Raw genomic sequence first — 16250 nt, 5'->3', positions numbered from 1 at the left:
TATATATATATATATATATATATATATATATATATATATATTATCTGAGCAGTGTGAACATGACAACAGTTACAGCAAGGTACAAACCACATTGTACTGAAGAAATTGAAAAATATGATTGGTTGGAAGGTTTAGAAGAATTCTGACTTTTTTCCCATATTAGACTGAAATAATATTTAAAAATCAGTTAACTTTTTTTTTTTTTCCCCAGTAGCCCTAATCCTCTTCTGTAGGTAATATTTAACAGGTTTGAAATCAAATAATTTGAAATCAAACATACAGCATCTGGCAAAAACTATTGATATGTATGGTAAACCACTGAAATCAATCCAGAAAATGTTATTCAAAAATGAATTAAAAAAAGAAGAAAAAAAAGACCTTGACGTCTGATGGTGGAATTAAATAAAAATGTTACGCCGTTGCTTGTTCTTCTTCCTGATATGAACTTTTATTTTGGTAAGTAACCGGAAGTCTTTCTGCTACAGCGCTAATAAGAATCATGTTTTGTTAGCCTTCCTAGCAAGCAGATTTCCTCTGGTTAAACATTTCCAGGCGAATATGTATGGTAAGGGTTTTCGCTGTTATTAAATGCAAAAATTATAAAAAGAAAATAAGAGACTTTATTTGCCAAAACGGTGTGCTTGGGTGCATTTGTCGTGAGCTACTTTCTCTACTAGCTTACTAACGCAGCTACGGTTAGCTAGTTGGAATTAGCTTTAGTTTACAGATAAGCTTGTAAAAACAGTTTTGCTATGCATTTCATGTTTTTTTTTTCCGTACAGTAACACGCCACACGTATGAATTTCGAGTGAATGTAATGCCTGCATTTTGGGTTGAATCGTTTTAAGGACCAGGAAACTGTGCGTTAGAATTTCGTTGGCTTATATTTGCGTAAAGGCCCACAGTCCTGCTCGGCCCACTACCATTTAATCAAATCGGACCGGGTTAAAGTGATTGTTTATAGCCATTTGATAATAGCACACGGTGATTCTGATTACACTGGAATTAACAGCGATACGAAACCCACTCAAACTGGAGATTGGACTCTTTTGACAGACTGAACATCACCGGTCAAATGGATGTGACCTACAGGTGTGTTTAGTGTGTGCTGCACAGTCATAACGTCATTTTATGGGTTTTCTGCCATTGTTAATGTAAGAACCAGCACCTAAATGAAACAACATCTTTAACATTTTAAATGCCACAAATGTTTCGTATTCCCAATAAGGCTAATGCCATAATAGCGATGTATTTGTACACAGTTTATACTCACTACGACGCATTTGTTAAAATGACATGAGGCCAAATTTTCAGTTTGTCTTGTAATTAAGTTTTAATTTTATATTTTTGCTGGTATGAAGTTTGCCCTATTGATTAGGCCAATATTTGTATTTTTTTAATTTAGATTTATCCTTTGTGATTTGATTTATACAGTGGCTAGGTAAATAGTGGTTTATCAAAGCTTTGATGGCTTTATGCCATTCCAATGGTTTCAAGTTTTCTTTTTATAGCATGCTGCAGAAAGTGTGAGAAAAGTTTTCTGTTGGTGTGTGGAGCACAGATTAGCAGAGAGCTGCTGCTCTCTTATTTTCTGCTATGCAATTTGCGCTGTGCAGTTTTAAAGCATACTGCTATGGTCATAGTTTTGATAAATAGTAATTTTCCTCTGGGGAACTATTCGACTTTCCTCAGTAGTTAATGCACCAAAAACCATTAAGAAAGATTCTCTCTGTTGCTCATATTTTATTGCATCACCTCCAAACTCATAGCAGGACCTTTTGGTAGCTTGCATTTTATCGACTGTGTCAGCTGTAGTGAGTGTTCATCCACGCTGCACTTTCACTATTGTACAGCCCTAACTGTCTGTGAATAGGAAGAAATATGAGGTTAAGACTTTTACCTAAATAGAACAGATCACCATGATATGGAGACTAAACCAATAACCATCATGCTTATTACTGAAGCACAGCTTCAAAGCTTGAGATAATAATCCAACAAGAGCTCTCTTTCAATCAGATATAGCTGAGTTGTGATTAGCAGCAGATCTAAGACCAACTTGTTATTCAAATAAACTGAATTGAATTGACGGGGATCCTCATTCTTACAGTGACTGTGTCTAAGCTAATGTATAAACACAAAACATGTGGATTACCTGGAACTCCACCAGCAAGTCTCTGAGGAACAGAAAGTGATCAAAACTACCTCTACAGCTAGCGTGTTAGGATTACCATCAGACACTTTTTTAGTATTTATTTAAGCTTGTATTTAGTATTTAGTAAATGGCATAGTTTTGATCCTTGCTGGGGGGGAAATATTTTGGTTTCTCTTAATAATATAAGAACGATGTAACATGTTCTAATCTGAGTTTTTTATTTTTTTTTATCACATGTGGTTGCAGCATAAAACGGTTCAGACGCCACTCCTAGAAAAGCGGGAGAATGGCTTGCATATCCCCGAAGACTGAGCTAATGGAGTCTGATCAGGATTCAGACAGAGACTCTGGTGTTGGGGATGATGCAGTCGAAGAGTCTGACAGTTGCAGTAAAAGCAGTGCAATTGAAGCCGATGAGGATAATGCAGATGGCATGGAAGGAACCAGCGCGAAGGATGAAGACTCCATAGTATTTGTTGCCTTCCAAGGGAACATGAACGATGACGACTTTGCACAGAAACTTGACTCTGTTCTCAGTGGGATACCCAACATGCTAGATATGGGTTAGTTGTTTATTTTAATATTATTATTATTATTTTTTGTTTTACTTTGATCAGCATCTTCATCTGCTTACAATAAAAGAGTCAAGTTATAAGTTATTTAATTAAGACATAAAAAATTTATTTTTTGTCCCACTAGTTAACTGTAATTTTCTAGAAAGTTTCTCATGCCACCATGTTTAGGATTTTTTTAAAAGTAGGATGTGCATCATTTCTTTTTTTACAATTTTGTACAAGATTTGATGAAAAATCTAATAGACCTTGGAAAATTACACTATCCATCTGTCTTCAATCTTTTTTTCCTTCTTATTTGTCTTTCTGTGACAGATGGAAGAAAGTACAACCATATAAAAAGAATTAAATGTTGCTATCTCACTATCAATACATTGAATTCTTTTCTTTTAGGCTCAGAGAAGCTCCAGCCACAGTATGTAGAGCCATGGAACAGTGTCCGCGTTACCTTCAACATTCCCAGAGATGCTGCAGAGCGTCTCAGACTGTTGGCCCAGAACAACCAGCAGCAGCTCAGAGATCTGGGCATTCTCTCTGTGCAAATAGAAGGTGACAGAAGTATAATAATCATAAAAAAGATTATTTATTTGGTTGCTAAATAAAAGCCTTGATCCACATATAACTTGTTTTCTTCCACATTCTATTTTAAGGAGAGGGAGCAATCAATGTGGCTGTTGGACCAAACAGAGGACAAGAAGTAAGAGCTAATGGACCAATCGGTGCACCCGGTCAGATGAGGATGGATGGTGGCTTCCCAGGTCAGCCTGGACCAGGTATTGTTTAACTTAATGAATACTGATGATGTATAGGGTAATAAACAAAATGTTGCAGAGGACCCTTGAGCTTTTTGTAAGAATAATGAAAGTTGAACTTTTTTGCTTCTCATTTCATAGTGTAATTATACATTATTTAAAGACAATTTTATACTTTTAAGCCCTTACACTGCACTTCTTTGTTGGATTAATAGTTGTACAACATGGCTGTAAAGTGTGTGTGTGTGTGTGTGGGGGGGTAGTTTTGGTGTTTTAAAAAAAGAAGAAAAGAAATAAACTTAAAAGGATTGGTTTGCATTAGAATACTGTGGAAAAGCTGATTTCAGCGACTCAAGGTGCTGTATTTACAGTTGGTGATGTGATATTTTACGAGCAGATTGTGAATATATTGTTTACTAAAACTGGATGTTTTAGTTAATATGTCTTTCAAATCAAGGTTGCTCAAAGAAAGTTGATCTGGCTCTTCTAAAAAACCGGTAACTGCTGTATAAATAATCATAGACAACAATAATTAGAACCAAAAGGAGTGCTTTATTAAACCTAATAAATTTAACATAAGAGTTCAAACGAGTTCTTTAGAACTCATTTATTATCTTTGATAATGTTCAGCTTATTAGCTCAGCTGTTGTGATACATTTAGGGGTTGTCCATCAGATTAGCAGAAAAAATGTTATATAGTAAACAGATGTGTGACAGTAGTCTGTGGTAACAGTCAAATCGTTTAAGTTTCTCTTAATCCAATAATGAACAACTAACAACATATTTAATGCATTAGATGTGAGAGGATTTAGATTTTTATAAAAAATTAGCGCTGATGTGGGGAACGCAACACCTGCTGCCATGGCAACTGATAGCTTGGCAGCAAACACAGGTAGAAACGGCTAACCAGCGGGTCTCAAACGCGCTACTGCAAGCAGGCTAACTGTGGTACTTTAGCAGCTATGTTAGGATAACAGGCTAGGAACCACAAGATGTAAGCCCATGCTAAAACCGGGTCATAAAAATACAGCTCGACCATAAACCAAACTGCCTTCCGTAAGATGGCCGACACGCAGACGTGTTTGGGTGGCAGCGTATATGACAAGGTGAGCTCGGACCGAAGAAAGGTACACAGGGAGATGAGAAGACGGGAACAGTGGCTGTGTCGTCAAAAACACACAATTTGAATGCTTGTCATAATCCTCAGTAAATAGTTCAGGAGTTCATTTTAATAACAAATCAGCATCTAACTTAATTCTACTCGCCCACGGAAGGTACCCATTTAAATAAGGAAAGATCCTGAACTTGCTGCTGTCCCATGAGTGGGGAGACAATTTATTTTGGAGTCTGAAACGTATGTCTGCCTCAGCCACTCTTTAAACTCAAGTCAGTCCAATAAAGCACAGGTGATATTGAAGAATCTTTAACTTCCGTGCACTTACTGACCTTTTAAGAGATTCACTTGCAATGCTCTCAGCTTTGTCGTTCGAGGTGGAGAAAAAGAAAAAAAAAAGAAAAATTCTCATCCGTTGTATAAACGAGAGTACCAGCAGGACTGTGGTTAATTGAATGCCCAGCTCTTTCCAAGAGGGATGCAGTCCCTTTCGCCACCTAAAATGGAACCTGGTTCCAGAGATTGCACCACATTTCCTCAACTTGAGGAAGCTACAAAAGGTTAAACCTAACCTTTCACATCAGCATTTTGAAACAGTGGTCCATGCCTTTGTAACCAGTCAGCTGGATTACTATATGCAATTTATAAGGGTATCAGTGATTCGTGGATTTGCCAGCTTCCATGGTACAAAATGCTGCTGCAGGTCTTTTAACAGCTACAACCAAATTTCATCATATTTCGCCTATTTAGGCCTCATTACATTAGCTGCCAGTACATTTTAGGATTCTATTTTAAATACTTTTTTTTGCTTTAAAAGTTCTTAATGGTCTTGCCCCGCCCTACTTGTCTGAGCTGCTTCATCCATACACATCCTCTTACTCCCTTAGATCAGCTGAGTTGAAGGGGCTCAGAGTGGGGTGTGCATTTTCTGTTGCAGCCCCTAAGCTGTAGAATGGCGTTTCCTCGGCCATTAGACAGGCCTCTTCACTTTCTGATTTTAAAACTCCTCTTAAGACAGATTTTTTTTATCCTTTGCTTGTAACACAATCTGAGATGTTGACTTTATCAGTGTTTATTTTATTATTTTATTACTGCTTTTTATTTTTTTTTACTGTTTATTTCATTGATGAATGTTTATTTGTATCTTATGATTGTGTATAGCACTTTGGTCCTGCTGGGTGTTGAAAGGGCTTTCTAAATACATCTGGTATGGTATGGTACCCGTGGAAGAGAGAAAGAAAGATTGTTTTCCTAGTGTTTATAAAGGTTTTGCAGGGCACGGTTTAGGATGTGATTTCAGGGGGACGGGCTCTGTCATGACACAGATCTTTTCTGATACCCTAACAGTGAAGTTGTGGTTTGGATCTGTAACTGCAACATAATTGTTTATTCTTCAAGGAGGAGTTAGGATGCCGAACCCATCGATGGTTCCACGTGGCCCTGGCATGGTGGGTCAACCTATGTTACCAGGCAGCAGTGGACAGATCCATCCTCGTGCACAGAGACCACCATTACAAACAGGTTTGGGTCTTTAATTCTTGTTATATCATTATTTTTGTTGGAAACTTATTACTGAAAAATGCATGATAGTAATGAAGAGATTATATCCCGCTTTGTCTCAGATGTGATGGATCCAATGATGCCGGTGATGTCAGTCCAGCAGCAGCAGCAGCAACAACTTCAGCACCAGCAGGGTGCTCCACATGCTTCTGGCCCCATGTCTGCTCAAGCCGCACATCACATGCAGGCTCTGCAGGCAGCAAGACCACTCAACCCTGGTACACTGCAACATCAGCAGCAGGCTCAGCTCTCTCAGCTCGGACCGCGACCTCCGTTCAACCCTCAAGGCCAAATGGGTGCGCCTCCTGGTTGGAACCAGCTGCCCTCTGGTGTACTACAGCCGCCAGCATCCCAAGGAGGCCCTGCCTGGAGAAAACCGCCACCTCAAAACCAAATGGTTCAGCGCCCACCATCACTACCCACAGTTCAGACCCCCAATCACCCTCCACCCCCATATCCCTTTGGCAGCCAGCAAGCTGGGCAATTATTTAATGTAATGGGGCAAGGACAATTACAGCAGCAACAGCAGGCAGGAATGGGTCAGTTTGCTGCTCCACAACCTAAAGGCCAACAGGCTGGTCCCGGTGCCGTCACCGGACCACCCAGACCACCATTACCCCTACCGTCAACATCTGGACCACAGGGCAACATCACTGCCAAGTCTCCTGGATCGTCCTCATCTCCTTTTCAGCAAGGCTCTCCAGGGACACCTCCTATGATAGCTCAGCGACCTACAACTCCCCAGGGATTCCCCCAGGGTGTCGGTTCACCAGGCAGAGCAGCTCTAGGGCAACAGGGTAACATGCAGCAAGGATTCATGGGAATGCCCCAACATGGGCAGCCTGGAGCCCAAGTTCATCCAGGTTAGTAAACCTTGGTAGCGTTTTTTTTACTTTAAAATAATGATATAAATGGTAATGAAGATTGCTTGAATAACTAATTTGATTGACACTGATTGCAGGGATGGGAAAGCGTCCCATGGGCTTTCCAAACTTAAACTTTGTTCAAGGTCAGGTGAGTGCTGGCACCACAGGAACCCCTGTGGGTGGAGCAGGTCAGCAGCTGCAGAACAACCAAGGAATTACTCATACAGGTAAAAACTAATTTAGGGTAATTAAAGAGACACACTGCAGAAACATGATGTTAGAAATTAGTTAAAATGTATTATATTGTTCTAATGTGAAGTATTTTTCAACAAGACTATTTAGAAATGTTCATTTCTTGTGGATTTTTCCTTTTTCTCCAATTTAATTAGGGTCAAGCAGCAAGAAATATATAAAATTCCCAATTATGTAGTAAATACTGTTAAAATAAATAGCATATGATCAATTCAATATAGATATCTAATAAACAGTTTTAAGATACAACCATTTTGCCTTCATTCTCCATATTAAAGCAGAATTTTTTATTTATTTTTTTTTGTTTTTTCTTAGAGAGTTAAATAATGTTTTAAATCTTTTTTTCTTTCGGTTTTTAAATCAGGAGGCCAGCCAGCGGCATCCACTCCAAATACGATGCAGGGACCCCCCCACGTTCAGACCAATATAATGCCTGGTCAAAGTAGTATGGCAGGTCCGACCCCTGGTACCACGGCCGGTGCTAGTATGGGCCAGCAGCAGCCTGGCCTCCAGACCCAAATGATGAGCCTCCAGCATCAGGCCCAGCCTGTGTCCTCCTCCCCCAGCCAGATGGTTCAAGGCCAGGGTGGAGGTCAGACTGTCCTTTCAAGGACCATTGGTCAAGGGCAGAGAGGAGGGATGACCCCACCTAAGCAAATGATGCCACAGCAAGGCCAGGGGGTGATGCATGGGCAGGGTCAGATGGTTGGAGGCCAAGGGCATCAGGCCATGCTCCTGCAGCAGCAGCAGCAAAACTCAATGATGGAACAAATGGTTGCTAATCAGATGCAAGGAAACAAACAGGCGTTTGGGGGGAAGATTCCTCCTGGGGTTCTGCCTGGCCAGATAATGCGCGGTCCCTCCCCCAATGTGCCAGGTAACATGCCTCCGTTCCAGGGCCAGGTTGGCCCACAGCAGATGACTCCACAGCAGCAGCAGCAAATGGCTCAGCTTCAGCAGCAGCAGCTACAACAGCATCAGTTGCAGCAACAGCTCCAACATCAACAGATGAACCAACAACAGCCTCAGCAAGTCCCAATAGCTGGTAATCCTAATCAAAGTATGGGGATGCATGGGCCCCAGATGAGACTACCTGTTGGTCATCATCTTATTCAACAACAGCAACTGCAACAACAGCAACAGCAACTGCAACAACAGTTTCAACAACAGAAACAGCAAGCTATGTTGCAGCAGCAGCAGCAACAACAGCAGCAAGCAGCTCAGCAACATCCACATGTAATTGGAGATCCAAATAGTGGGACAGGGGACTTAGGTGTGCAGCAGATGGTCTCTGATATGCAAGCTCAGCAACAGCAAGGCATGATGGGAGGTCCCCAGCACATGCAGATGGGTAATGGACACTTTCCAGGTCATAACATGAACTTTAACCCGCAGTTTCCTGGTCAGATGACAGTTGGAGGAGCATGTGGACAGCCAGCTGGCTTTCCTGTTAGCAAAGATGTTACATTGACGAGCCCACTGCTCGTCAATCTGCTGCAGAGTGATATCTCAGCTAGTCAGTTTGGACCAGGAGGAAAACAGGGGGCTGGTGGGGATAATCCAGCTAAACCTAAAAAGAAGAAACCACCCCGAAAGAAGAAGCCTAAAGAGGCTGATGGACAACAACAAGTAGAGGGACTTGGGTAAGAACTGTAATTCATGGTTCTGTTACAGTTTTGTGGAACATTGACTTGTTTTATCACAAGGCTCATTTTTGTGCTTCTCCTCATAGTGGTCTTGATGGGACTGTTGGCATGGAAGATGCTGAATTGCCAAGCCTTGGTGGGGAACAGAGTTTGGGTTTGGAAAGCTCTGGCCAAAAACTCCCCGATTTTCCTAATAGGCCTGCAGGTAAATTTTAGGAAACAAAACCTTAGTTTGCTGCTAGTTATTTACTACAATAATTAAGTCATGCATTAGTATGTTACATAATTGATTTTTAAAGAATGTTTTATAGGTTTTTTTTTCAGTTTATTTCTGAATATGATCCATTTACTTTTGAGCAGGCTTTCCCAGTCAGACTGGAGAACAGAGAGTTCTGCAACAGGTACCAATGCAGTATATACAACAGCAACAGCAGCAACATCATCAACAGCAGCAGCTTCATCAACAACAACAACAGCAGCAGCAGCAACTTCATCAACAACAGCAGCAGCTTCAGCAACAGCAGCAACAACAACTTCACCAACAGCAGCAGCAGCAACATCATCAGCAGCAGCAGCTTCATCAACAACAACAGCAGCAGCAGCTTCACCAACAACAGCAGCAGCAGCTTCACCAACAACAGCAGCAGCAGCAGCTCCAACAGCAACATCATCAACAACAACATCATCAACAACAGCAGCAGCAGCAACAACATCATCAACCACAGCAGCAACAACAACAACAACAGCAGCAGCAGCAACATCATCAGATGCAGCAAATGCAACAGCAGCATTTACTGCAGCAGCAAAGGCAACATCAAATTCATCAGCAGCAAATGCAACAACAGCAGCAGCAGCAGCAACAACAACAACAACAACAACAAAACTTTAATATACAGAATGCTCAAGCACAGCAAGGAATGCCGGGGTCACAAACTCAAGGTCAAAGCCAACCTCAGATGCACCCGCATCAGCTCCAACAGCAGCAGCAACAATCGCAACAGCAGCAGTTGCAGCAGCCAAACTTACAGCAGCAGGTATGGTCATTTTACACATTCATTACTTGTTTTTTTTGGAGGGGGTGGGGCTTTGTTTCATTGCTCAAGTTTGTCTGTTTTACTTTCTAGCAAATGATGATTATGCTAAAGATGCAACAGGAGCAATCAAAGAATCGCATGCCCATTCCACCAGGAGGGCAAATGCCTCCCCGGAGTATAGGCAATCCAACAGAGGTGCAGAGGCAACCTGTTTCACAGCAGGGCAACATGCCTGTAATGATCAACCTTCAAGGCCATGGTGGTGTCCCACCATCACCTGACAAAGCCAGGGGGATTTCCCTAATGGTGAACCCACAAGTAAGGGGTTAAATTATCACTTTTGATATGAATGTTATATCTGTCTATCAAATCGGGATGAATGAATTGATTTTGTTTTGATTAGGTGCAAAGTAAATTGTTTAACTCTGTTGTTGTATTTTAAGCTTTCGGGAGCTGCACGAAGAATGTCTCACCCAGAAGCAGCACAGGGACCCCAAACCAGTGGGTCTGAGGAAGTCTCCTCTGCTCCCCACACAAAACAAGACAGGCCTAGTGGCTCAGAAGTTGGAGTGCAACCTGGAAATGGGACTCAGCAGATTGTTCCCAGCCAAGGTTCCAACCCTCAAATGATGAAGCAAGGTCCTGGTCAAGCACAGATGCCTCAGCATACTGGGGCCAGTCCTCAGCAGCAGTTAACCACTCAGTCTCAGCAAGGGGGCCACATGCCTGGCCTTCATTTCCCCAGTGTCCCTACATCTTCACAGAGCTCTAGGCCCAAAACCCCAAACAGGGCAAGCCCCAGGCCCTACCATCCTCTCACTCCAACTAATCGACCACCCAGCACTGAGCCCTCAGAAATCAACCTTTCACCTGAGAGACTAAATGCCTCCATTGCAGGGTTGTTTCCTCCCAAAATTAACATTCCTCTTCCTCCAAGACAGCCAAACCTTAACAGGGGATTTGACCAGCAAGGTCTAAACCCAACAACTCTGAAAGCCATTGGCCAGGCTCCCCCTAGCCTAACCCTACCAGGAAACAACAATAATGGCAATATAGGAGGAAATAATGCAAATAATCCTCAGTCTGCTGGGGGCAGTGCTGGTGCTTTAGGTGCAAAACAAGACAAACAGACTGGTGGCCAGAATAAGAGGGCAAGTCCTAGCAACAGTCGTAGGTCGAGTCCGGCCTCAAGTCGAAAGTCAGCCACTCCAAGTCCAGGAAGGCAAAAGGTGACAAAAAATACCATGAGCTGCCCTCCTCACCAGCAGCAGGTGCTGAATCCTCAAGGACAAACCATGATGCTAAGTCCTTCCTCTGTACCTCAAAGTCCAGTATCTATGCCTTCACAAGTCAGCGGAGGCATAGAGACACAGCAGAGCCAGAGCTCCCTCCATAGTATTCATGGAAACCCTGTTGATGGATTTAGGGACAATCAGGGAACAATGCCACCTGAGCAGCGACAGGTAACCCAACCTCAAGCCCAGACGCAGCAGTTTAGGGATTTATCGTCGCCTAGATTAACAAGTCCTCGTATGCCAATACATCAGGTTCCCAAACCAGATGTTGATATGCAGGCTAACACAGTTGACAGACCCTCAGTACACCCAGCAACTGGACAGGACCCGGATGTCTCACCTGCTCTTAGAGCAGCTCCAACATCTCTTAACCAGTTACTGGATAACGCAAATATTCCAAACGTGTCTCTGCGGCCAACGCAAGCAGGGAATGACAACCACAAGTCTGCTTTGGATCCAGACAGGCCTGTATCCAGAAATTCTCAGAATGCAGATAAGTCAACATCTGTTGTTACTACAGCTGCCTCAGCTAATAACACTCTGGCTATATCTAAATCTGCCCTTAATCCTGCTAGTGGCCCTGCCATGCCACATACTTCAATTCCAAGCTCACACCCTCCCACTTCTGTAAACTCCAGTAGTACCCTCAGTCTTAAACAAACCCCATTACCCAGCCTTTTAAATCCAAATGTACATTCAGCAACTACTATTTCCAGCTCAGTCTGTAGTAACACTAATCCCAGTCCCGGTCTAAGTACCAGTGCGCCTACTTCCAGTCAGAACACTTCTGCATCCACGGTTAGTGCCAGCTCTACAGTAAACCCTGCCACGACAGCTCCTAAACCAAGCCCTAGTCCAAAACCTGTGACAAGTGTTCAGTCTGTCATTCAGATTCCCACCTCATCAAGCAACATTTCTCCCAACCAGATAACAGTGTTTGTAACCTCAAACCCCATCACTTCTGCCCCCACTTCACAGGTGCCTACATCTATGGTATCCACCATGGTTGCTGTCCCTAATAAAAATATAAGACCACAGGACATCCGGTATCAGAGCTCCGGTCCAAGACCTGCACAACTTATTACCACTACGCCTGTATTTATTAACCCAATTTTCCAGGTCCCAGCTTCCTCTATGGCTACCAATTCAACAGTTGTGTCACAGTCTGTCACCATGGTGGGCTCCCTGCAGGTCTCTGCTGCAAACATTCACCTCTCTCATGCCCCAAGTTCGGCACAGAACACTGGGGCTACAATGACAAGCCCTCAGTCTAATAGGAGTTCTCTTGGACAGGTCCACATAGCCACTAGCATGTCCTCTCCAGGGCCAGTTAGTACTCTCTTAACTCCTCAGCAGTTTAACCAGGGAGGTATCAAACCAGAAACTCCAAGTGAGATAAATTCCTCTCAGAAATCTTCTCTCCCTGTCAATCAACCTGCCCCTCACCCAGGTGCTTCTGTATCAACTTCCTTTCAGTCGCCTTTAACTTCTCCCCCTCCTTGCTCCAGTCCTATGGCTGTTAACCCCATTCGAAAGAGTCCTGTGCCTCCATCTCCTACTGGCCAAATGAAAATGTCTACATCAGCTACTGTCTCCGTTTCAGGCAAAGGCGATTCCCAGCAAAGTACTGTAGAAAGACCTGCACAAGGGCATACGGGGGGTATCCCACAGCAGACATTTCTTTCCCCTGCTAATCAGACTGAAGGACAAGCTCCTCATATTACTCTTGTTAGTTCAAATAGTAATCCATCTTTAGTTCCTTCTCAAATCCCCTGCCAAGTTACGGTTCCCACTCAGATAGTTGGTCAGGCTCCTGCAGCGGCTTCAGTCCCAAATCAACCATCGCCTGTAAATTCTCAAGCACCTATAGTGACTGTAGTAGGTGCTGGGGTTTCTTCCAGTACTTTGCTCTCTACAGTCACTCCCATACAATCATCTGTAACATCTGTTCTTCCAATTGTTGCTGCAAGCGGACCTGGTGAGGCTTCCCACATCACCTCCTCTCCCTCTGGTATTACCAGCGGAGTCCCTGCGATTCAGTCAGATGCCCCAGCTGCAGAGTCTTCAATGCCATTAGCGACAGCACCTGCTGAAGCTACACAGAGCACACCTGGTACATACTCAGCAAATGTTTAAAGTGTTTTGGGCATGTAGACATTTTTCACTACTGCTAGTTATGTTCTTTCTACTCGTATTTTAGCACCTGTTCAACCAGAAGCTTCACAGGAACCTGCCTTGACTGAGAAGACGGGTAAACAGTCTAATTTCCTTTATCAGAATATTCTTTTTTTTTAAAGGGGGAATTCAATTGTTTTAACCTTTTGATTGGTTTCTTAAATAACATTTGCCCCTGTGTTTACCAGGTGAGGACGTCTCAACAGGTTCTGAGCAGGGGTAAGGTTCCTACATTATTGTTGCTGTCCTCTCTGCTTGTTTTGGGTGCTGGGGGTTCTAAGATGTTTGTTTTTATCATTAATCTTACAAAAATCAAAACCAATCTTGGGAGATTCTTAAGGATTTCTATCTCCATTGAAACATTTTGGAGGTTTTTTGGGGTTGGCCATTGGGGTACATGATGAACAAAGGCCTTGGAGCTTGGTATGTATGATGAGCATGAGATTATATGATATTCAAAAGTCAAATCAAAGGAAAATGGAATCATTACAACATGGCTGCATCTCCACATTGGGATTGTCATGATATGGTGAGGTAGTAAAACTGTTTGTACAGCACAGTTGATAGTTTACCGCTGTTTTTCCACTTCTATCACAGATGGGCAAAGAAAAGAAAGACGCCCATCAACATAGTCCCAAGGTATGTATTTTGACATGGTTGTGCTGCAAAGACAGAAGCAGTGATCATGTCGACGTAGTCGTGGATGCTGTTGGGATGAAGATGGACAGTATCTGTGGTAGATGAGGAAAAACAGCAGTCTTCTTTGGTATTACAATGTTGAGCAAAGGAGAGGTGATTGCTTTTTAGTAACGGGTTTATGTCTTGTTTTCTTTCCTTGTTTGTCTTTGTGATTCTTCTCCCAGAGCTGCGGTAGAGAAGCCCAAGGGCCCGAGCAGACGGAGCTCCCGAGCTGAGAAGGAGGTGGAGGAGGAGCCAGCAGTAGATAGCGGCATGAGGAAGAGATCGGCCAGGCCTGGAACGAGTGCTACAGTTAAAGGTTCGATCGTGTCCGAAGTCAATGTCGTAAATGCTACATGAAACACTGTGATGTTTTCTCCAACCAATCTGTTTGCTTTTACAGAAACGGCAGCAAGCCCAACCCAAGCCAAACGAAGGAAGTCTAAATAGGCACAACAGTGGTTGTTTACCTGTGAACTGTACTGTAAATGTTTTTGTTTCCTGCTGTGAATCAGTTGACTTTAGTTTTTCTGGCTGAGTTTAAAAGTTCCATTAGAGGAGGATACCATGTACAGATTGTTTAATGGCAAAAAAGAAGCTATTGTTTTGTTGAGGCTTATATGTGTGATTGTAGCTAGAATGTGTGCATACAGTTTGCGTGAATGTGCTTTTTTTTTTTCTATAAGATGCTGGATTAATCATGAAGATTGACAATTGAACTCACCATTTACTGTATGATTAAGTTGTAAAATGGAATAAAATTTTCTACTGCTTGTTCTGTGAAATGACATGCTGGTGATTTTTTTTCGTTAAACCTTAAGAGATTATGTTGGACCTGATTTCTGTGGTTTTTATCGTCTTTAATTAGAAATGCCTGTATCCACAATTGTATCCTGTCCATCATTTGTTTTTTTATACTTGATTTAATGATGGTTTAAGGAGTTCAAAAGGGGAAAATCAAAAGTCCTGCTCACCAATTACAATCCCCAGCTAATTCTGGAGGATCTTAATACTGTCTTTAGTCAAAGGAAATTCCCTTTAGTGAGTTTATAGCCCTGTTGATTGTCTTCTCTTAGTAGGACGTGCACCGAAAATCTGACTTTTATATGAACGGGCCATGTTTCCACCCCAAACTCATCAGGTCTATTGAGTCTCCTTAACTAGTCTCCAAAACCTAACGTGGCCACCCTATAGAAAATTTTCATGCGTAGCAAGATCAGTAAATCTAAGGTATGCATTTCAGCAACAACTTCTTCATGGTAAAGCCTGCAGGGATTTATGACAAAGCCCTTATCCATTCTATCCTACACCTCTCAATGCAACTATGAGCCACAAAGGCAGCTAAACTCCTGTCTTATTGACTATTAAATGTTAAGCTTATTAGCTCCCAAACCTTACAGCTTCCCACCTGTGGATTGACAATTGCAGATGATTGACGCCTTTAAAAACATTGATCACATGGTGATTATCAATTTACTTTATTAAATGTATTCATGCAAATGGTCCCAAATCCCTTGCAGGCTTTTTTTTTATGTACATCTTTAACAGTTAACATACACCAACTGTTTTTATGAAAAAGTAATGTCTTCTGAAGAGGATGCTGTATATGAACTTAAATGTACTAAAAACTACATCTGAAATAGAGGAACAATGATTACAGATTGTGTAACTAAGAAATGGGCATAAAAAATCTGTGAAAATATTTTAGGAAATTGATAAAATTGCAAGCTTTGTTTGAAATAGTATGTTGTTGTTTTTTTAAAGCTTTTATTTTTATCTTTGTTTTTCCTGTTTGTAAGGCCAAAATCCAACATTTTTCTTTATCAGCATTATAAATCCACTTATAAAACCACTAAGTTTAGACCAAAGTAACCCACAGTGGGTTCCTGTCCACCTTAGACTGCCTCTAATTTATGTTAACCTTTAATAGGGCAAGTTACTGTTTTTGATTCCTTGCATAACCCTTACAAATAAAGCCCCCCCTCCCTCAGTCAGGTCTAGAAGTACAAGATCTAAATACAGCCATTCAGCAAAGATACTTTTACGTGGCTGTACATGTTATTTTGGCCTTTGACCAATTCGATGAGCTCTTAAATGATTTATTACCTACTGTAAATTAAGTTGCAAAAATAAAAGTTAACAAGAAAAAATGTA

At 42.0% G+C, this 16250-nt stretch overlaps 1 protein-coding gene across 4 annotated transcripts; it reads left to right on the top strand.

The window, feature by feature from the left end:
* The first annotated feature begins 464 nt into the window (after positions 1–464).
* ncoa6 (nuclear receptor coactivator 6) lies at positions 465–15785 on the top strand. 4 transcript variants are annotated; one of them, XM_015379266.1, is made up of 17 exons: positions 465–565; positions 2399–2715; positions 3118–3273; positions 3375–3482; positions 5989–6111; positions 6213–7013; positions 7112–7243; positions 7633–8911; positions 9001–9119; positions 9275–9948; positions 10039–10266; positions 10392–13356; positions 13444–13494; positions 13607–13637; positions 14016–14057; positions 14282–14415; positions 14500–15785. In XM_015379266.1, exons 2-17 carry the CDS (start codon positions 2439–2441, stop codon positions 14544–14546), a joined length of 7167 nt encoding a protein of 2388 aa, XP_015234752.1. In that variant the 5' UTR covers positions 465–565; positions 2399–2438; the 3' UTR covers positions 14547–15785. The 4 variants fall into 4 exon arrangements, with proteins under 4 accessions (XP_015234752.1, XP_015234750.1, XP_015234753.1 ...); XM_015379264.1 differs by having other exon boundaries at positions 3375–3497; positions 14500–15784; XM_015379265.1 differs by lacking the exon at positions 465–565 and adding an exon at positions 966–1092 and having other exon boundaries at positions 3375–3497.
* Positions 15786–16250: the final 465 nt, after the last annotated feature.

Source organism: Cyprinodon variegatus, unplaced genomic scaffold, assembly GCF_000732505.1.
Source record: "Cyprinodon variegatus isolate N-32 unplaced genomic scaffold, C_variegatus-1.0 Scaffold188, whole genome shotgun sequence".
Classification (NCBI taxonomy): Eukaryota; Metazoa; Chordata; class Actinopteri; order Cyprinodontiformes; family Cyprinodontidae; genus Cyprinodon; species Cyprinodon variegatus.
This window is presented reverse-complemented; position numbering and strand designations above follow the sequence as displayed.